We start from the raw sequence: 21,755 nt of genomic DNA on the forward strand, positions 1-21,755 counted from the left end.
AACCGAGTATCACTCAGAGGGTATAATTCAGGCTCCCCCCTTTTTAAGTTCCGAAACCGGTTTCAGAATAGTGAAGCCAGCTATTTTCTGCCAAATGAGTTTCCCGAAGGCACATGAGACACGGTCACCCGTCGCGTCAGTCGGTGCTTGCGCTGGTGGGGGCTGTGCGTTCTGCAGGCCCTGTCCCTGGCGAGCGGCCTTGCCCTGGAAGCGGCTCCGTTCGCGGGGTGCTCTCGGGGTGCTCTCGGGCTCCGCGGGCCTCCCGGGGCTGCCCTCTCCAGGAGATGCCTGCCGTGGGGGCAAACCCCAGCCGGTGGGGCCGTGAGAAGTGTGAGGTCCCTTTGTTTCCTGCCTCCTACCGGTCTCGAGGTCGTGACCCTCTGGTCTCCACCTGCTCCTGTTGGGGGGCTCAGGGCTGCACACCCATCTGGTTTGGTTTTAAGTGGTGTCCGTGCCTTTTGGTTGCACCGTCCTAATAGCTCATCCACGTTCAGGGACTGGAAGGATTAAAAAAGGATGCCCTCCTGCCCCTTGGGCCACGCTGTTTGCTATGGTGTTTAGTGAAGTTGAAAATAACACATTTTGGAGGGTGTGTGAGTCACCAGAGCCCAGAGCAAAGTGCTACAAATTGGGTGGCTTAAAACAACAAACATATTCTCTCCCAGTTTTGGAAGCCAGAAGTCCGAAAACACTGTTGGCCAGGCCGTGGTCCTCCTAAGGGCTCTAGGGGAGACCTGGCTTGCCTCTTCCAGCTTCTGGTGGCTTCTGGTGTTCTCGGCCTGTGGCTCTTCGGTCCAGTCTCTAATTTTTTGTCTTCACCTGCTCCTCTTTATCCCTGCGTCTCCTCTTCTGTCTGTCATAAGGGCACTTGTCGCTGGATTTAGGCCCCTCTGGATAATCCAGGATGATCTCATCTCTAGGTCCATAATTACATCTGTGAAAACCTTTCTCCAAATCAGGTCACGCTTCCAGGTTCTGGGGGTTAGGATGTGGATATATCTTTTTGGGGGCCACCGTTCCACCCAGTACAGTGGGGATAGGTGAAGTCTGGGCTCTAAGTGGCAACTAACTTTAGATTTTTAAGATGTTGCCTGTCAGAATAAGACACATCTGCTGTCTACGTCAGCCTCTGAACCCAGTTTGTGGTCTTCATTCTTCCTGTGCTCTGGAAGGTCTTCAGAACACTGTTCCAGACATCGCTGGAGATAGATTCTATGTAAGGTGAAAAAAATCTTAACCTCTAGTCCAGGCGTTGGCACTACTTAGTTTATGGAAGAAATTCTAGTGTGATTTTCCTGGGAAACCGCACTGCGGTCAGCTGTGAATGTTTTTTTCCTTTTGCCTGGGTTCAGGTCACAGACATCTTCGTTTTGATGCTTTGCAGCCCACACTGTTTTTTCCCCCGTCATGTGGAAAAAGCACTGGCCCGTGGAGGGCTCATGGGACGGTACAGAGTAATTCCTTTTGTCCCATCTCAGTTCTTTGCCTTAACACTTCTCAGGCAGTTAGGGGCAGGCAGATCGAACTACAGGGGACCAGACTGCATTTTGCCTCTCCTCTCTCATAATCTTGGATGTTCTTGAAGTTTCTGGCTTTAGTTGACCCTGCAGAGATGAATGCACTTTCTATAACCTTGACCGAAGTCCTACCCAGAGTTACAGGTGATACTGAGCTCCACTTTGGCGGTGGGTGGGAGGGAGAGGGGAAGATGGGCATCTGGCCAAGGAGGGGGTCACAGTGCGGAGTGAGAACAAGGAGTTCCTTGTCCCATAAGGAACCGTTGTTCAGTCTCTACCATTTAGAAATGTATTATTGAGTGGCCCCCTTTATTTTTTCCTATTATAATAACAACCCAGCCTTACTGTGAGATACCTGGAGCATAAAGCCAAAAGTTTCGAAGTCATTTAGGATACACATCAACAGCGGGTGGACATGTCCCTTCTAGTACTGTACATCCTCATTAACTTCTTTACTCTAAAATGGAAGCTCATTTATTTGCGTCTCTTTGATTTCTGATTAGGCTAAACATTGCGTCATCTCTGGTTGCCTGAACACCTGTCTGCATCCATAACACGATTATTTTGTGGTTGGTTTTTTTTTTTTTTTTTTGGTGTCTTTCTTGTGTTACCTGGTAATCTGTGTAGCCTCTCCTCACGGGTGTGAGTGACATTGGCAACTCTTTGTTCAGGTTTTCTTAAAAAGTTCAGTCCTCAAACCGTGCCTCATTGGCTTTCCTTTGGAATGTGTTTCATCCTGACCACCTTGCCTTCTCTCTCTTCTTCTCCAGCTGATGGTGAGACCATTCTAAAAGGCCTCCAGTCCATTTTCCAGGAGCAAGGGATGACAGAGTCGGTGCACACCTGGCAAGACCATGGTTATCTAGCGACCTACATAAACAAAAATGGCAGGTGAGGCGGCCTTCAGATTTGAGCACTTCAGCTCTTGGGGGATAGGGGCCAGTCAGAAAAGGGGGGTGGAGGGCTAGTATCCAGATATTCTTATTTTCTCAGTGACATTTTGTTGCGGGGGTGGGTGGCTAGAATTCAGTGTTTCACAGCCCTAGCTGCACAGTAGAACTCTCCCGAGAGTGCTTTCACAAGAGGCCATTACCCCAGTCACTCTCCCAGAGGTTGAGGCCACTGGGCATCAGTATTTTTCCAAAGCACCCTTTCCCCCCTGCCGAGGTGATTCTGCTGTGTGGCCAGGTCCCAGAACCCCTGGGCAGCAGAAGCAGTGTGAACTGGCAAGCCACAATTCAGACGTGGTCACAACAGATTCCTGGGCCCCACTCCAAGAGTTTCTGATGCAGCAGCTCTGGGGCAGCACTGTAAATAGCATTTTCAGCAAGCTCCCAGGGCGTGCTGATGCTGCTGGTCGGTGGACCTCACCATGATAAGTTACTAGCAATTAATGTGGACTGTAGTCAAGTGCAGAATGAGAATGTTTACCGGGAGGTTGACAGGAAGCTGAGGGGATCCAAGATATCCGGTTTCAAGTTTTTTTCTTTTCCTTAAGACCTTTATAGACTATCTAGACTTTACCTAATCAATATGTAGATGAGAGCCAGTGTGTTCTGGGACTAGGAAAGGAAATCTAAATTGAGAACTGACCAATAATCGAAGACCCCAGAGTGTTGAGCTCTTTGCACTTTCCTAAGTCTAGGTTTGTATCCTGTCTAGACTGGTTTAGTATGCAAAACTAGTAAGATGCTTCATAATTGGCACTGTTAATTTTCACATGTGAACTCCTGGGTATTTTCAATGGCTTTAATTCCATTTCCCCCAATGAGTACAAAGTACTAGAATTCCACATGGTTTCATTAGTGTCCCACATTCTCTCCCTTGTTTTTCTATTAAAAGGAAAAATAACCACCCCCCAGGATCTCACAGAGGCCCAGAAGGCAATGCTGGAAGATGAGGGGAACTTTTACTTTTGAGCACCCCCTCTCGGTATTCTCTTTATAAGTCAACGTGCCCCACCCTGTGTGTGGGGGTAATTGGTTTTCTCTTTCTTAATGCCTCTCGGAGTTTTCCTGGCTCCTCTCTCCCCAACCCAGATTTGTATTTCCAACTATGTAGCAAATCTCCACATATGTGTTAAGCAGATACCTCAGATATATCTAAAATGATTCCCTCCTCAAGCGTAACTCCAAATCAACACCACCACCAAACCCTCCTACCTTCCCTCCTCCATGCTCCAGCCCATAGCACCTTTCCTGGAAATAGAGGTTTGCAGCTGTCCTTTATCCTTCCAGCTCTGCAGGCTTGCATTCAGCCCCTCTCTGTCCTGGCCTCTTTTCTCCACCTTGCCTGCCACGATCTCTTGCTGTCCTGGATGTGGTCCATCCTTTGGGAACCACAGCAAATTGAACCATGTCACCTTGTCACCCCCGCAGGCTCTCTGAAGCCTTGATTCTCTTAGAATCTCCTAACTAAACTGCCTTTGTAGCCCGGCCCCGCCCACCTCTCTACCTCACTTCTTGAATCTTCTACTGATAACACCATTTCCAGTTGTCTGGGGGGCCTAGCATTCTTCCTGGAACAGAATTTTGGATGACAAGAGCTGTTTAGAAGTTGCTTCTGAAAGCAGAAAATGAAAATTGACATGCTTAGTTTAAAAACTTATTTTCAACCTTGGTCTCCCTCTTTTCTCACTTGGTCACCTGGGACCCATCCCCATGGTACCTGTCCTGAAACCTCACTTATCTACCCCTGCCTAGGCGACCAGGCACCAGCTCAGGTGGACCAGGGGAACTGCACCCTGCTTCTGGCCTGACTTCTTCTGGTTAATGGCCACTTTGTGATGCTAGAGCCCTGGTCCTCAGCCACCTTTTTTTCCTTTTCTCCAACTCACCCGCCCTGCAACTTTTCCTGTCTCTTTTTTTCTGGTTTTACTCTCTTGAAGTTGGTACTTGATCTTAAATTCCAGCATCGGTTGTGTTCTTGGAGGTCTCGGACAGAGGACACCACTAGAACCATCCAAGTGGTTAAGGTTAATGTTTTTCTACCCTTCCCTCTCCCCAGCTCCTCTCCTTTGTGCTGATGGTGGTGGAGGGGGAAGGGATGATAGGCACATTCAGGTGTAAATGATTTGTGGTCTCCTGGGCCTGAACTTGATTGGGGGGGGCCCACTTAAAGGCTGAAGGTGAAATTAACTACTAGTGTTTACTTTTTAATCCAAGCACACAGCCTGTACTCTGAATAGAATTCTTGTCATTTAGTATTTTTCAAATGTTTAACTATGACTTCTACCAAGAAATAGTTTTTTTAAGGGTATTTATTTATTCATGAGAGGCAAACACATAGGTAGAGGGAGAAGCAGGCTCCCTATGGGGAGGGGAGCCTGATGGGTGGGGAGCTCAATCCCTGGATCCAAGGATCACACCCTGAGCAAAAGGCAGATGCTCGGGTGGGGGTGAATGGGTGACGGGCACTGAGGGGGATACTTGACGGGATGAGCACTGGGTGTTATTCATGTTGGATATGGAATTGGTTGGGAATTGAACAGCAATAAAAATTAATTTATTAAAAAAAACAACAACAAAAAAACAAAGGCAGATGCTCAACCACTGAGCCACTCAGGTGTTCCCCAAGAAGTAATTTTATATTATAAGCCCGTGCATACTTGTCAGTGTCTCTACAGTACATATACACATTTATGACCGAAACAATACTTTCTCCAGATAATTGACTTTTATTGCATGTGATACACTCTGATATTTTAAGAAAAATGTGCTGACCCACTAAATTAAGGGTCAGAAAGCTTGTTTGGTAAGGAGCCATGAAGAGTCTCTGTCGCATTCTCTGTATTTTAAACAACTCTTTAAAAATGTAAAAACCAGGACGCCTGCGTGGCTCAGTGGTTGAGAGTCTGCCTTTGGCTCAGGGTGTGATCCTGGAGTCCCAGGATCGAGTCCCACATTAGGCTCCCTGCGTGGAGCCTGCTTCTCCCTCTGTGCTTCTCTCTCTGTCTTTCATGAATAAATAAAAAAAAATCTTAAAAAAATAAAAACCATTCTTAGTCTGAAGGCTTTACAAAAAAATGTCCTGCAGGCTGGATCTGGTTTGCAGTCCCCAAGCTAAATCAGTTTAACCACCACCTGCTTGCAGTCAGAAAACCACGGCTCTAGTTTGAACTCTCTGAAGGTTAATTGGGAGTACCTAGTTTGCGCTTCTTACCCTCTCTTCACTTTAAGGCCGTGGTTGCTAAACCTGGCCGGATCATGTGGCAGGGAATATTCTTTTTTTTTAAATTTAATTTTATTTTTTTTAAATTTATTTATGATAGTCACAGAGAGAGAGAGAGAGAGGCAGAGACACAGGCAGAGGGAGAAGCAGGCCCCATTCACCGGGAGCCCGATGTGGGATTCGATCCCGGGTCTCCAGGATCGCGCCCTGGGCCAAAGGCAGGCGCTAAACCGCTGCGCCACCCAGGGATCCCGCCAGGGAATATTCTTAAAACTGAGGTTCACAGGGACACCTGGCTGGCTCATTCGGTAGAGTATGTGACTCTTGATTTCAGGGTTGTGACTTGGAGTGGAGTTTACTTAAAAAAAGTTATATATATATTAAAAAATCAGGTTCACAGAACTTGCTGCTAAATCACTTTCTGGGCCCAAGAACCTGTTCTGTATGAAAACATTAGCATCAGGTGACTGTATAAATCTTCCCTAAATGATTGGTGGCTCCCTCACCCCTAGGAGGTTCTCCTAAGAAAGCAAAAGGGTTAACTTTGTAACTTAGGGACAAAAAGAACAATGGTCTTTCCTTTTAATTGGGTGGATTGGTGTCGTCTTTTGAACGCCATGATACAGTTCCTAACCTTAAAATTATGCTTTCCTTTGTAGCTTTGCCAATTTGAGAATTTACCCACATGGATTGGTGTTGTTGGATCTTCAGAGTTATGATGGTGATTCGCAAGGCCAAGAAGTTGACAGTGTTGGTTTTCACTTTTATTTATCTAATTTTTATTTACTTACTTGTAATTATAAGTATTTGAGGATCATCAAGTCTCATATTTTTAATGATAAAATGATTTTGCTTAATTGCTGATCTCCCAGCTAACTTTAAACTTTCCTCCCAACAGATAAGTGATTTTAGAAGAAAAACAGTGGTTCCTCAATTGTTAGGAACCTGGCTTGTCATCATTCCCTCGACTGCTTGAATACTGAGTAATTTTACTTTCCATTGGATGGAATGTAAACCTTTAAGCAGGATGTGATATCTGCATTATCCTTAGGTTCTCTCCTGTCCCCATTATCTGGCTGGTGACTTACACTAAGGCTAGGTCAGCGCCATGTGGGCTAGTTGGTGTGGGTGTGGAACTGAGCCAGGCTTGGAGGCTGCTGTAGGAATGCAGGAGGACGGGAGTATCGCACAGCTCTGTCACAGTGGCTTCAGCCTTCTGGAAATTTAGCTGTTCCACTCCGCTTATTCTATAAGCCCTTGACTTCTTTTCTTTTAATTGTAGCTTTTGAACAAAGTAGAAGAGAGAATGAAAGAATTGAGTCAGGACAGTACTGGGCGGGTGAAGCGGTAAGTCCACTCCTGAATGTCCTTTCATATTTATTTCACTGGTAAAATAATTGGAATGGTGGCGTTTTCCCGGAGTAGTGTCCGCTTCCAGCAACATGGTAGACTGACTGAGCTAATGGATGCCTCACACTCAAACAAGACCAAAATCTATGAACACACACTATGAGCCATCACTGAGGGAAGCAACCAGAATACAGATTTATGTCGTTGACACTTTCTAGAAGATAGAATTTGTTTTGGCAAGACCTAGGATGTGAAGGACTTAATAGCTCAGCATGCATAGTTTCATCAGCCCATAGGAAAGCTCCAGGACTGATGTAAGAGAACTAGAAGGTTGGTTAATCTCTGGTAGGGTAGAAAGCAGCAAACTGCTGGTAAACGAACCTAACAGTGTACAACTTACCTGCTTTGTTGGAATCTGTCGGAGCACCTAGATTTGTTTACCCCACCTAACTTCAGTATGCATTTCCTCAGCTCTAAAATTTCCCTCTTCCCTGTCCTTAAAAACATGTCTACACCCACACACTTTTCTGGACTTGTCATCTTTCCGTGCTTGCAGTTTTTCATCTATGCACCAACTTGAATTCCTGCTGTGTTCTGAAATGTGTTAACTCGATGACAGATAAAATGCCTCTGATTTTTCTTGGTCTTGCTTTTTATTGGGGCTAGGTTTCAGGATTCATGAGAAGTCTTTGTTTTTTTTTAAGATTTTATTTATTTATTCATGAGAGACACAGAGTGAGAGAGGCGCAGAGACACACAGGCAGAGGGAGAAGCAGGCTCCACATAGGGAGCCTGATGTGGGACTCGATCCAGGACCCTAGGATCACACCCTGGGCGGAAGGCAAGCGCTAAACCGCTGAGCCACCCAGGGATCCCGAAGTCTTTGTTTTTGCAATAGGAGTTTTATAAGTGAGAGTGCAGTCAAGCTTCAGATTTTCAGTTCAAAATACAGACCTTGCTTTTGCAATGTCCCTGTTCTTACATCTTTTCATAAAATTAGGGTAGAGGGAGTCAAGAAGTTATTGGGAATACTCGATGGCAGACTTTTTGTTATTGGCCTCAAAAGGACAAGGATGGCGCCATTTTTCTGTCTGAAGAATGACCTGTTTAGAAATTTTATCATTAACAGTAACTTATAACATTATCTGAAATTAGTATTCCCCTGTGGCTGGTGAGTTAAATCTGAATTTTCAGTATTAGAAAGTTTATTTTTGTATTCTGTTTTTCAAAAGAAAGAAACCAGGAAAATAAGCTTACATCCATTAAGTTTTGTTGAGGTTTGGGGGTGAGGGAGATGTCACAGTTGACGCAGTGTATGTGAGACCCAGGAGATGTATTCTGACTTTCTCTCTCGGAGTCATTTTTGATTTTTAGCAGTGAACGTTGAAGCCAGAGTTGTGCAGGGCTCCAGAGTATCTCCTATAGCCCATGACAAGGAGATGCACTTCATGCGAGGAGGAGTACTTCATCAAGATCAATGGCTTCCTCAACCCGTTAGAGATCCTTGTTTCTTGGCCAGTCTTTAAAAACCACTGTGCTGTGAGCTGCCTGGGTGGCTCAGTCACTGTGGTGTGCAACTCTTGATCTCAGGGTCCTGAATTTGAGCCCCATGTTGGGTGTAGAGATTACTTAAAAATGAGATCTTAAAAAAAAGAAATAAAATTATAAACCATTGTGTTGCAATCAAAGAAAGAGATCTTTAGCACTTGGTGCTAAAGAGGCACTTGGTGACACCGTTGAGAATGGATATTTATTTTCATTGAGTTTGTGCATAGTTAGTAATTGTGTCTAGCTGGCTGGGTGTCAACTGGAGGATGGGTTTCCTCCCCTGAAAACCAATGACTTTTTTTTTAAAGATATATTTATTTTATTTATTCATGAGATACAGAGAGAGAGAGAGAGAGGCAGAGACATAGGCAGTGGGAGAAGTAGGCTCCATGCAGGGAGCCCAATGGGAAACTTGATCCCGGGTCTCCAGGATCACACACTGGGCCGAAGGCAGGCGCTAAACCACTGAGCCACCCAGGCATCCCAAAACCCATGACTTGATACTTGTCACCTTCATCTAATGTACAGGTGGTTTACTCTCCCACCTCCCTCCATGCGCCAACCATCAGCCAGGGGCAGAAGAGGCCTCTCCCAAGTTCTGTTTGCTGCTGATGGTGGAGGAGGTGGTTGGTATTGCCTGTTTGGGGTTCTACGTTTTACAAGACAAACCTCTGGTCTGTGAACATTCCAGCAGCTGTATTTGTTCACTTGAAAAGTGGTTAAATCAGGAGTTGTTAGGATTGAATGAGAGTTCATGGAAATTTGCTTTGTAAATCTCAGTGTCCTTTTTTCTTCTTAATAGATTATTTATTGAGAGAGAGTGTGCTTGGAAGTGCAAGTATCGGGAGGGACAGTGGCAGAGGGAGAGAGAATCTCCAGCAGACTCCACACCCAGTGAGAGTCGGGGCTCTATCCCATGACCCTGAGATCATGTCCTGAGCTGAAATCAAGAGTCAGACACTCAACCGACTGAGCCACCCAGGCACCCCGATCTTAGTGTTCTTTATAGTTAATAGTGTTAGCTCAGAGGAAGCTTCAGTAGGGTAGGTTCAGACTAGTATTCCTGGAAACAGGTGAGTGGGAGGGCAGACTCCTCACTACAGCAAGTCCGAGGTAGCAGATCTCAGCATACAGTTGTTTTACTGTTGAACACCACCGTGTTTGAGAACACGTGACTTGGATGCAGTTGTGTTCTGTATGCAGCGAGTTCTCATTTTGTGTTCCTGTTAGATTTGCCAACCCCCTTTTCTGGGTCTGGTTTTCATTGTCATTTAGTGTCCTCTGCTGGTAGTTTCTAATACATTCACGTCTGAAATACTGAGCATTTACAAAAGAAGGGAGTGGGAAAATCATCACTTTGCAGTCCTTCTAGTAATAATTGATTCAGGCAAGAATCGTCCAGATGCCAAAGCCACTACTGGAGGTTTGTTGGGAGATCAGACCCTTCATTCGGCAGCCTGTTTAGTAATTTCAAAGGGAGAAAATGTACCTTTGCAAATGGAGGGATCTGATGCCATCCACTTTAACCAAGTGGTCACATTTAGTTAGCATCTCTAATAATAGGACATGCACACATCTTCTGGCCCTGATGGTGATGCTTGTGTAAATATATGCCAACCTGACTTTAATGAAGAGATCTTCAGGCAAATCCATCTTAGGGATTTTCTGCGGAATACCTGGTCTGGACTTCCTGAGATGTATTGAAACACATAGGGCGATAAAACTATACTAGATGAAATGAGGGTTAGAAAGGAAAACAAAATACAGCATATGATCCTTCATTCAAAAGCAGAACAGCTATAAATGACATGATTGGGACAGTTGTGGGGGTATTTGAATATGGATTCTATACCAGATGATGGTATTACATCCATGTGCGCTTGCACGAATGTGGAAGTGGCAGTGTGGCTGTGTAGGCAGTCTTAAGAGATTCCTGCTGGGGTCCTTGAGTGGCTTGGTTCGTTGGGCTTCTGCCTTCAGCTTGGGTTGGGTCGTGGTCCCGTGATCCTAGGGTCGAGCCCCGTGTTGGGCTCCCTGCTCAGTGGGGAGTCTGCTTCTCCCTCTGCCCTTCCCCCTGCTCATGCTTGTGTGCGCGCACTCTCTCTCTCTCTGAAATACATAAAATCTTTTTTTTAAAAAAGATTTTAAAGAGCTTGAAAGCTCAAGCTTCAGATTTGTATACTATTCAGGAATTGGCCTGAGGTCATGTGACCTGCTTTGGTACGCTCCTTCCCGGTTTGCTTTTTTTTTTTTTAAGTAGTACACCCAACCCGGGGCTTGAACTCCCAACCCTGAGATCAAGGGATGAATGGTCTTGACGGCTAACCCAGCCATGCGCCCCTCCAGATTCACTTTTTTAAAAAAAGATTTATTGAGAGAGAGCACAAGCAGTGGGAGTGGGGTGGGGAAGAAGCAGGCCTCCCCATGGAGCAGAGAGCCCAACACGGGGCTTGATCCCAGGACCTGAGATCATGACCTGAGCCAAAGGCAGACGTTTAACCAACTGAGCCGCCTCCAGGTTCACTTTCAAGGCAGCATTACCATTAGCAGTGTTCCTCTGTAAGGCTCATTCTTGTTTTCCCTTTTTCCAGATTACCACCCATAGTTCGAGGAGGGGCCATCGACAGATACTGGCCCACTGCTGATGGTCGCCTGGTTGAGTATGACATAGATGAAGTGGTGTATGATGAAGATTCACCTTATCAGAACATTAAAATTCTACACTCGAAGCAGTTTGGAAATATTCTCATCCTTAGTGGGGATGTTAGTAAGTATTCCATCCCTACCCCAAACACATGGCAAAGTGACAGTGTTTTTTAGATTGTGGTGCTTTCCTGACAAATACCACCATTATGGATTTGTCCTAGTTTGTCCTTGGAAGTGCTGTTTTTTTGAAAGGAATATTTATGTCCTGTTAACCTGTGGATTGTCTGGGCTTTCATGTTTTCTTTCGTTTATTGATTTTTAAAAGATTTTATTTTATTTATTTGAAAGATAGAGAATGCATGAGCAAGGGGAAGGGCAGAGGGACAGAGGAAGCAGACACTGCTCAGGGCAGAGTTGGACCTGAACCTGGGGCTCTAACCTACGACCCTGAGATCATGACCTGAGCTAGGCGAATACGTAATCAACTAAGCCACCCAGACGCCCCAGGCTTTGATGTTTTATAGCAGAACCATGAAAACTTTGTCTTGATAATTCCTATTTCTTAGTATTCTTAGTGTTGAGTATTTAGATTATACTTCTATAAAGAAAATATGATTGCTTATTTTTTTAATCTTTTTGTTACAGAAAATTTCAAACCTAAGTAGACAAAATAGTATGATGGACCCATGTGTCCTCGCTATTGAGTGCTAACAATTAGCAACTCCTGACCAGTTTTGTTTCCCCTAAACCCTGGTTTACTTTCTCCCTCTCTTATTATTTGGAACAACTCTTAGATGTCATATTTCATGTAATAAAAGATGTAATTGTTTTTAATTAGCATATCAGAACATTCTTAAGACTGAATTTTTTTCCCCCACTGACCAAGGTATTGGTATGTAATATACTGTATTGGGTGTCAGATGAGTAGGGTTGATGGAAAGTCCACAATCAAAAAAAAAAAAGTACCTCTTCTGCACATGGTTACAGTTTTTGAAGATTGAAAATGAAAAAAAAAACTGCCTTTTAGACTAGATTCCAGCACTTTCTAGCGTGATGAGTCCAGTTACAGTGTGGGTTTGGGTAGAATAACCATTTTGTACCTGTTTTTCCTCCCTAGATCTGGCGGAGAGTGATTTGGCATATACCCAGGCCATCATGGGCAGTGGAAAAGAAGATTACAGTGGCAAAGATGTACTGATTCTTGGGGGTGGAGATGGGGGCATATTATGTGAAATAGTCAAACTGAAACCAAAGATGGTCACTATGGTAGAGATATCCTTTGTTTGGAGATCAAGTTCAATTGGGTTCTTACGTTTTCTTCCTCCTTTGTCTTAAGACTCCAGTTACTGTTATGAGGCAAATGCGTTATAAATACTGCCTTGAACAAACATTTCCATTTAGTACCAATAGCCTTTTTAAAAATTAAAAAACATTTTTTTAATGAAGTTCAATTTGCCAACATTTAGCATAACACCCAGTGCTCATCCCACCAAGTGCCTCCCTCAGTGCCCGTCACCCAGTCACCCCAACCCCCCACCCACCTCCCCTTCCACTATCCCTTGTTCATTTCCCAGAGTTAGGTGTGTCTCGTGTTTTGTCACCCACACTGATATTTTCACTCATTTTCTCTCCTTTCCCTTTATTCCCTTTCACTAATTTTTATATTCCCCAAATGAATGAGACCATATAATGTTTGTCCTTCTCCTATTGACTTATTTCACTCAGCATAATACCCTCCAGTTCCATCCACGTCGAAGCCAAATGGTGGGTATTTGTTGTTTCTAATGGCTGAGTAATTAATATTCCATTGTATACATAGACCACTTCTTTATCCATTCATCTTTTGATGGACACTGAGGCTCCTTCCACAGTTTGGCTAACCAATAGCCTTTTTATGTGTCTACAAATAGCAGCAGAGATGATGTAGTTGAGAAAAAGAGAAAGCATCCTTGGTGCATCCTTGGTATTGTGTCTACTGCTTAGCACTTTCTGAAAGGTCTTCATGAGAAGAGAAAATTTCTTTTTGAGTGACCTTGGTATAAAAATGAAATCATGGTCTCATTCTTTTTTTTTTTTTTTTTTGGTAGTAAATCTGATATCCACATTAGTGTTGTAAAATTTATGTTTGTCTTACCTTTATTTTTTTTAAGATTTGATTTTACTTTATTAAGATTTTATTTATTGGGGATCCCTGGGTGGCTCAGTGGTTTAGCACCTGCCTTTGGCCCGGGGCATGATCCTGGAGTCCCAGGATCGAGTCCCACATCGGGCTCCCTGCATGGAGCCTGCTTCTCCCTCTGCCTGTGTCTCTGCCTCTCTCTCTGTGTCTTTCATGAATAAATAAATAAAATCTTTAAAAAATTTTATTTATTCATTTATTTATTAGAGAGAGTGTGCGCACAGGGAGGGGGCATAGGGAGAGGCAGAGAGAGAATCTCAGGCAGACTGCATGCAGAGCCGAATACAGGGGATGATCTCACAACCCTGAGATCATGACCTGAATTGAAATCAAGAGTTGGACGCTTAACCGACTAAGCCACCCTGGTGCCCTTACTTTTTCTTTAAAATATTATTATTTCAGAATTCTTTAATAGATCCAAATTCAGGATAGATTTCTCCTTGACTTGTTTGAACATCGACCAAATGGTGATTGATGGATGTAAGAAATACATGCGGAAAACATGTGGCGACGTCTTAGACAATCTTAAAGGAGACTGCTATCAGGTAATTATGTTTTCTAGATAACATTTTTAAGTCAACTAATAATATGTTATTGACTTGAATTACACCTTCCTAAACAGCTTTAAGTATAATTGGTTAAGAAGGTAAATCCTCTTCCAGGGAAGGAAATTTACCCCCCTAAACTGAGAAGGTACTTTGTGATCCTAAATCAAAGTAGGCCATTCCATAGGTTTACACAGAGTTTTATTCAGGGACACTGACTGGCAGGATTGGGCAGAGAATGATCCATGGCAGCTGTGTAGTTATTCTCTGCAAAGTCCAGACTATAGCCCACAGATTTTATGGAGTGAAAGGACAGGAGGAAAGGGCATGGAACCAATAAAAAAAATACAAAAAAAAGAAAGGGCATGGTAGTGAGATCAATACAGTTCCCATGTACCTCAGAGGGTAGGGTAGGCATGCACCTAATTGACCTTTAATCAAGCTAACCTTTAATTAGATTTTATGGCACCACCTGTGCATCAGGAAGGGGAAAGGCTGTTATCTCTAAGAGATTCATGGGAAGCCAGAACCCATCCCAGCCTTCCTTGGCAGGCATTTCTGAGGTACGGATATTAATTCCAAGGTGCTGGAACATGTAGTTCCAAGATAAGAGGGGCAGCGATGGACTCCGTATTATCAGCACCCTTACCTTCTGCTCTTCTAGTTCTTTGCTGAGACTTCTATAATAAAAGAGTAACAAAAGCAGAAGTTGATTGATGTATATACGTCGCGTATACTTGGGAGAGACCCAGAGCTGAGTAACTCAGAGGTAGCTTTAGAATTTAGGTTTAAATATCATCTTAATAGGGAAAAGGGTCAAGGTGCCTTGGGGAGTGAGTGACTTGTAGGAAAGATAATGGGCCCTTGCAAGACTGGATGGGGTAGGTACAATATTTGTGACTAAGTTTGTCTGGATGGTGGTATCCATCTCCTGTCCCGTGATAAATAAAGGTCAACCTTCCCTTGTAGAATCCCCTAGAGAGGGTATCTCTCCCAAATTCAGTTTTATTTCAGAGGATCTATGTTTAGACAGATTAAAGGGAGAGTCCAGAGAAATCTGCTTTTTGCATTTGTTGTTTTTCAAGTGCCCACAGCTCAAAATAATCAATATACCGAAGTGCCATATTTTGAGGTGGCATATTCTGCTGCACTTCAGACTCTCTGTGTGAGTTCTATGAATGTCTGAACAGTTGCTTCTTGCTGAGCAAATTAGTTTCTCTCCTAAATTGTACTGTACTTGCAAGTTGATCAATTACTAGTTTGTAGGATATGTTTTGTATTGTATTTTGAGCATGCATATGTTCAGTGCTCATATCTATACTACTTATTAGAGCAATAGAACATACGTTTTATTTGAACAGGATCTTAAATGTCTCAAAAAAAAAGGTATCTGTCTCCAGATTTATTTTTTTTAATAAATTTATTTATTCGTGAGAGACACAGAGGTTCTGTGGGGGGAGAGAGAGAGAGAGAGAGAGAGAGAGGCAGGGACACAGGCAGAGGGAGAAGCAGGCTCCATGCAGGGAGCCTGATGTGGGGACTCGATCCCGGGACTCCAGGATCACGCCCTGGGCTGAAGGCAGGCGCCAAACTGCTGAGCCACCCAGGGATCCCCTGTCTTCAGATTTATAAACCGTTTAGACGAGTGCCTTAATTTATTGATCTGTAAATTGCTTAACCCTACCCCATCTTGCCTAATGTATTTGCATCCAAATTTGATCTCGTGGTGCATACAAGTTAATTTTTTAAGCAGAGAGAATTCTTTCTATATTGAAATGTAGGTGTGATTGTTTTGTGGGCAAAAGGGAAAGGAGGATGTATATATATATATATACACACATACATGCATATATATATGTGTGTATATATTTCACATGTACTGTTTGAGAGTTTTAAGAAGGGACAGGGGGTTAAGTTAATCATAGCACGACAGATTTGTTTAACATGGAGCTAAAAGTTACCATTGTTGTCAAATAATGTTTCCATTGTTAGCCAGACTCTCTGCCTAAGGTGTTTTAACCTGTCATCCTCAAACCTGTACCAAGTGGCTATTATTTCTATGTTATAGCTAAAGAAGATGAAACTTAACAGAGTTTAAAAGACATTTATTCAAGGTTGTAGGGTAACTTTAGAAGAGTAATTCAGTCAGATTCCTGTCTCCCTGGCTCCTTCTGTTAACTCCCTTGTATGAATTCAGAAAAACAATTTAAGCATAAATAGAACCACAAACCCAAACCTACAGTAAGGTGGAGTTGTAGGTTGTTATAATTAGAGGCTGAATGTATGTGGGATGATTTACTAATGGCTTTAGAAGACAGCTCTTGACTTGCAAGTCTGTCTGAAAGCAGAGCACCAAAGGCAGGTGGTGACTTTGACAATTGGACATTCCAGGGAATGGAAAAGTAGTATTTTATTTGAAGTGGTTCTGCTTTTGAGGAAGTTGGATGCCTGAATGCACCTGCCTACCCCTCCTGTCTTGCTGGATTAGAACAACCATTAAGGGAATCCTGGAAAATTCTTCTGAGGTTGAGGGTTTTCTGAGTCCTCTCAAGGGGTTGGGGGTTGCTAGTTTGGGGATAACAACAGGCAAGCCCCTTAGCCATTAAAATACTACCATTAAAAATACACCAGCTCTTTGTAAATGTTTATTTTTATTTTTTTAAATTTAATTATTCATGAGAGACACAGAGAGAGACATAAGCAGAGGGAGAAGCAGGCTCTGCGTGGGGAGCCCGATGTGGGACTTGATCCCAGGACCCCACCTGAGTCAAAGGCTCAACTGCTGAGCCACCCAGGTGCCCCTTTGCAAATGTTTATTACTTGGAAAACACATAATTACTCCATTAGTCATCTTTTATTTTTATTTTTTTAATTAAAATTTTTTTAAAGGTTTATTTTTTATTCATAAGGGACACACACACACACACACACACAGAGAGAGAGAGAGAGAGAGAGAGAGAGGCAGAGACGTAGGCAGAGAGAGAAGCAGGCTCCATGCAGGAAGCCCAATGTGGGGCTGGATCCTTGGACTCCAGGATCACACCCTGGGCGTGAAGGCAGATGCTCAACTGCTGACCACGCAGCCGTCCCCTGTTAATCATTTTTAGAAAATAGAAAATGTTCCAAAGCGCTCCCCATTCCTTTTATAATGGTGGAGTAACCTTCATGCTAAAATCCTTAAGGTAGTACAAAAAGGAAACCTAAAGATTGGTTTTGAGGAGTGTATACGATTTTCAAGTAAAAGAGTAAATTAAATATAGCGGTTCATTTAAAATAACTCCATTAGGCCCAAGAAAGATTTAGTTCAGAAACGTAAAAATGGGAATCTTAAGAAACCTGTCAACATGATTCATTATTAAATGAATTATTTTAAAATATTGACAGATGACAAAGTATTTGGGGGATATTTAGCAGTCATTCTTAATAAAGTCTTTTATCTTAATAAAGATAAAACTGCAATAGAAGGGAGACTACCCAAACATAACAAACTATCAAATTTAATATTAATGTAAAATGGTGAGATACAGAAGGCATTTCCAGTAAAACTGGAAGTGAAGATGCTTATTGTTACCTTTATTCAACATTGTTTTTTTTAAGATTTTATTTATTTATTCATGAGAGACACTGAGAGGGAGAGGCAGAGACATAGGCAGAGGGAGAAGCAGGCTCCATGCAGGGAGCCCGATGTGGGACTTGATCCCAGAACTCTGGGATCACGTCCTGAGCCGAAGGCAGACCCTCAACTGCTGAGCCACCCAGGCGTCCATCAACATTGTTTTTGAGGTATTAGCTAATGCAGTAAGGTAGGAGAATGAAAACAGTATAAATATAGAAAGAATCATTATTTGCAGATGATATATGAGTGCTTTGAAAATCTAGGAAACTCATCTAGAAAATTAGTTGAGTTAATGAGAATTTGGTAAAGTGATTGGGCAATCCAAATTTTTTTTTAAGCTATGTTAAATGCAAAAACGTTTGAATAGAAATTGGAGGTAGAGAGTGGGCTGGAGAGCCTATTCAGAATAATCAATTTTTTTTTAAATTTGTAATTTTAATTCTAGAGTAGTTAATGAGTATTATATTAGTTTCAGATGTATAATATAGTGATTCAACGATTCTCTGCATTGCTCAGTGCTCATCACGATAAGTGTACTCCTAATCCCCATCACCCTGCCCACCTTCCCTCTGTAGCCATCTGATCAATATAATTAAGAGTGGTTTTTGGTTTGTCTTTTGTTTGCTCATTTGTTTCTTAAATTCCACATATGAGTGAAATCATATGGCATTTGTCTTTCTCTCACTGACGTTTCACTTAGCATAATACACTGTAGTTCCATCCATGTCATTACAAGTGGCAAGGTTTTGTTCTTTTTTATGGCTGAATAAAATCCCGTTGTGTATATATACACACACACACCCCACTTTTTTATCCATTCATCAATTGATGGACCCTTGGGCTGCTTCCATATCTTGGCTCTTGTAAATAATGCTGCCATAAACGTTGGGGTGCACGTATCCCTTTGAATTAATAATGTTCTTGTATTCTTTGGGTAAATATCCAGTAGTGCAATTGCTGGGTCATAGGGTAGTTCTTTTTTTTTTCTTTTTTAACTTTTTGAGGAACTTCCATACTGTTTTCCATAGTGGCTGCCCCCGTTTGCATTCCCACCAATAGTGCAAGAAGGTTCCCTTTTCTCCACATCCTCACCAACACGTGTTGTTTCTTGTGTTGTTAATTTTAGACATTCTGACAGGTGTCAGGGGATACCTCACTGTAGCTTTGATTTGCATTTCCCTGACGATGAGTGAGGTTGAGCATCTTTTCAAGTATCTGTTGGCCATCTAGATGTCTTTGGAAAAATGTCTGTTTATATCTTCTGGCCATTTTTAAGTTGGATTGTTTGTATTTTGGGTGTTGAGTTGTGTAAGTTCTTTATATATTTTGGATCCTAACCTTTTATCAACTATGTCATTTGTAAATATCTTCTCCCATTTCATAGGTTGTCTTTTAGTTTTGTTGATTGATTGTGTCCTTTGCTGTGCAGGAGCTTTTTATTTTTTATTATTTTTTTTAAAAGATGCATTTCATATTTTATTTATTATTTTTAAATATTTTATTTATTTATTCATAGAGACACACACACAGAGAGAGAGGCAGAGATACAGGCAGAGGGAGAAGCAGGGTCCACGCAGAGAGCCTGACGTGGGACTGGATCCAGGGTCTCCAGGATCATGCCCCGGGCTCTAGGCGGCGCTAAACCGCTGCACCAGTGGGGCTGCCCAGGAGCTTTTTATTTTGATGTCCCAGTAGTTTATTTTTGCTTTTATTTCTCTTGCCTCAGGAGACCTATCTAGAGAAAGGTTGCTATGACTAATGTTAGAGGTTACTGCCTGTGCTCTCTCCTGGGATTTTTATGGTTTCAGGTTTCACAGTTAGGACTTATGACCAATTGTTAAATACCTGGGAATATATTTAAATAAGAATGGTATTGTGGTACTGGTAAGAATTATGTCAAGATCTTCTTGAAAGACCATAACTGAAGTTGGAATATATGGAGAGACATGTTATATTTTTAAGATGAGAATACCAGAACAATGTCTGTAACTTCCTAATTACAAGTAGTTCTAATCAGAATCCGAAAGTTTTTAGAATTAGATCAAATGATTTTTGAGTTCATTTGTAACAATAAATACCTAAGAATAGCCAAAAAAATAAATTAAAAAAAAATCATACTGCTGGGAGATTTTCCTGTTGTTTATCATTTACTGTTAAAGCATAGTAACTAAATAGTGTGGTGTTGACACAGGAATGGATAATAGGAATGGCACAGAGATTTTGAACATGTCTGAGTATATATTCGTACTAGTAATAGATGGCCTAAGCTATATTTCAGTTTGCTTGGGAAAAGGAGATTTAGTTGATTTCATAGGCCATGCCAACACAATGGGCTGTCCATTCCCATGAGAACAAAGTTAACATGACCCTGGAAGCCATAGAAAAGTTAATCTCAGATGGCTTAAGCTCTGGATACAAAAACTTAATACATTTAGAGAAATTCAGCATATTTAACTTTGGAGTTAGGAAACCTTTTAAAAGAAAGACAAACCCAGAAACCATAACAACAACCTAATCCCATAAATGAAACTGGAAAAACTGGTAACAAACACGACAGGGATTTAATCCCTTTAATAATATAAAGAGCCCCTACAATTTAAAATTTAAAAATTAAGATAATTAAATGGAAAAAATGTAAAGGGCATGAACTGGTATTTCTCAGAAGACGAAAATTAAATATCCTGTAAACTTCTAACAAGATGCTCACACCTTTTAGTGGCCCAGCAAGTTCATGTGAAGACATTAGCGAGGGACCTGTCGCAATAGAAGAGGGACAACGTCCAGTGTTGGGGAGGATGCAAGGAAATAGGTGCTTGCATGCATAGCTAGTTGGGGCATGAGTTACTATCCAAACTATAAAAACTAAAATCTACATCCCTTTTTTGTCAGCAACCTAGTGTTTTAATGTCTGGCTTACAGTCAGGCATCTATACAAGGAGGTTAAAGAGTAGTTTTTTATGGAATGATACAATATAAAAAAAAAAATCAGGGGATCCCTGGGTGGCTTGGTGGTTTAGCACCTGCCTTCGGCCCAGGGCCTGATCCTGGAGTCCCGGGATTGGGTCCCGCGTCGGGCTCCTTCCATAGAGCCTGCTTCTCCCTCTGCCTGTGTGTCTCTGCCTGTGTGTCTCTGCCTCTCTCTCATGAATAAATAAAATCTTAAAAAAGATCATTATCCCCCCCCAAAATCTATGATGACACCGAACAGTGTTAGATGAAAATTTTCAAGTTCAGAATATGTGTGATCCTAGTTCTAAAAAGAACAGCATGTGTGTTTATCTGAGAACGTGTGTTGGTAAGAGTGTATACGAGCATAGGAGAAAACTGAGCATATCACACAGGATTGATTAGTGTCTTCTAGATCTTCGAATGGTTGTACTTAGATGATACATTAAGTGAAGCAAGTTATAAAACCTTAGGGCTATAAGATCGAGTTCTTAAAATTGTGACTGAGGATCTGTGTGAGAACATTCATAGGAAAAATGGAATGGGTTATTTTAGGGAATTTTGGCAAATGACTTCTGACTTCTATGAATTTTTCATGAGTATGTATTTTGTAACTAGAAAAATATAAGGCAAGGAGAGTAACTCCTCTGTTAGTTCAGGATGTTACCTACATCCAGATGGGTCCCCAGCCTATGGCTTCAATACTTAAAAGATAAGGCAAGCCCCAAACTTACTTCCTTGTACAGTTGACCCTTGAACAACATGGGGGTTAGGGATGCTGACCCCTACACACAGAAATTTGCACATGACTTTTTAAAAAAATTTTTTTAGATTTTATTTATATATTCATGAGAGAAGCAGAGACACAGGCAGAGGGAGAAGCAGGCCCCATGCAGGGAGCCCGATGTGGGACTCGATCCTGAGACCCCCAAGGGTCATGCCCTGGGCCGAAAGCAGTGCTAAATGGCTGAGCCACCTGGGCTGCCCTGCACATAACTTTTGACTCCCCCAAAACTTATAACATTCTGTTGACTGGAGGTGTTACCAAGAACATAAATAGTCAACACATTTTGTATGTTATATGTATTATATACTATATTCCTACAATAAAGTAAGCTAGAGAAAATGTGATTAAGAAAATCATAAGGAAGAGAAAATATTTTTACAATATTATATGGTATTAGGGGAAAAAACCTGCAAATAAGTGGACCCAGACAGTTCAAACCGATGTTGTTCAA

The 21,755-nt window shown here is 42.2% G+C and overlaps 1 protein-coding gene across 1 annotated transcript in view; it reads left to right on the top strand.

Annotated features, from left to right (window-relative positions):
- SMS (spermine synthase) overlaps nucleotides 1–21,755 on the top strand; it is a 53,182-nt gene that overhangs the window by 20,933 nt on the left and 10,494 nt on the right. The window contains exons 2-7 of the mRNA XM_055338815.1: nucleotides 2,288–2,408; nucleotides 6,347–6,437; nucleotides 6,970–7,034; nucleotides 11,177–11,352; nucleotides 12,349–12,503; nucleotides 13,866–13,955. Coding sequence (XP_055194790.1) covers nucleotides 2,288–2,408; nucleotides 6,347–6,437; nucleotides 6,970–7,034; nucleotides 11,177–11,352; nucleotides 12,349–12,503; nucleotides 13,866–13,955 — 698 coding nt within the window. The remainder of the gene's footprint in view (nucleotides 1–2,287; nucleotides 2,409–6,346; nucleotides 6,438–6,969; nucleotides 7,035–11,176; nucleotides 11,353–12,348; nucleotides 12,504–13,865; nucleotides 13,956–21,755) is intronic.

Source organism: Nyctereutes procyonoides, unplaced genomic scaffold (genome assembly GCF_905146905.1).
Source record: "Nyctereutes procyonoides isolate TBG_1078 unplaced genomic scaffold, NYPRO_anot_genome, whole genome shotgun sequence".
NCBI classification, from domain to species: domain Eukaryota; kingdom Metazoa; phylum Chordata; class Mammalia; order Carnivora; family Canidae; genus Nyctereutes; species Nyctereutes procyonoides.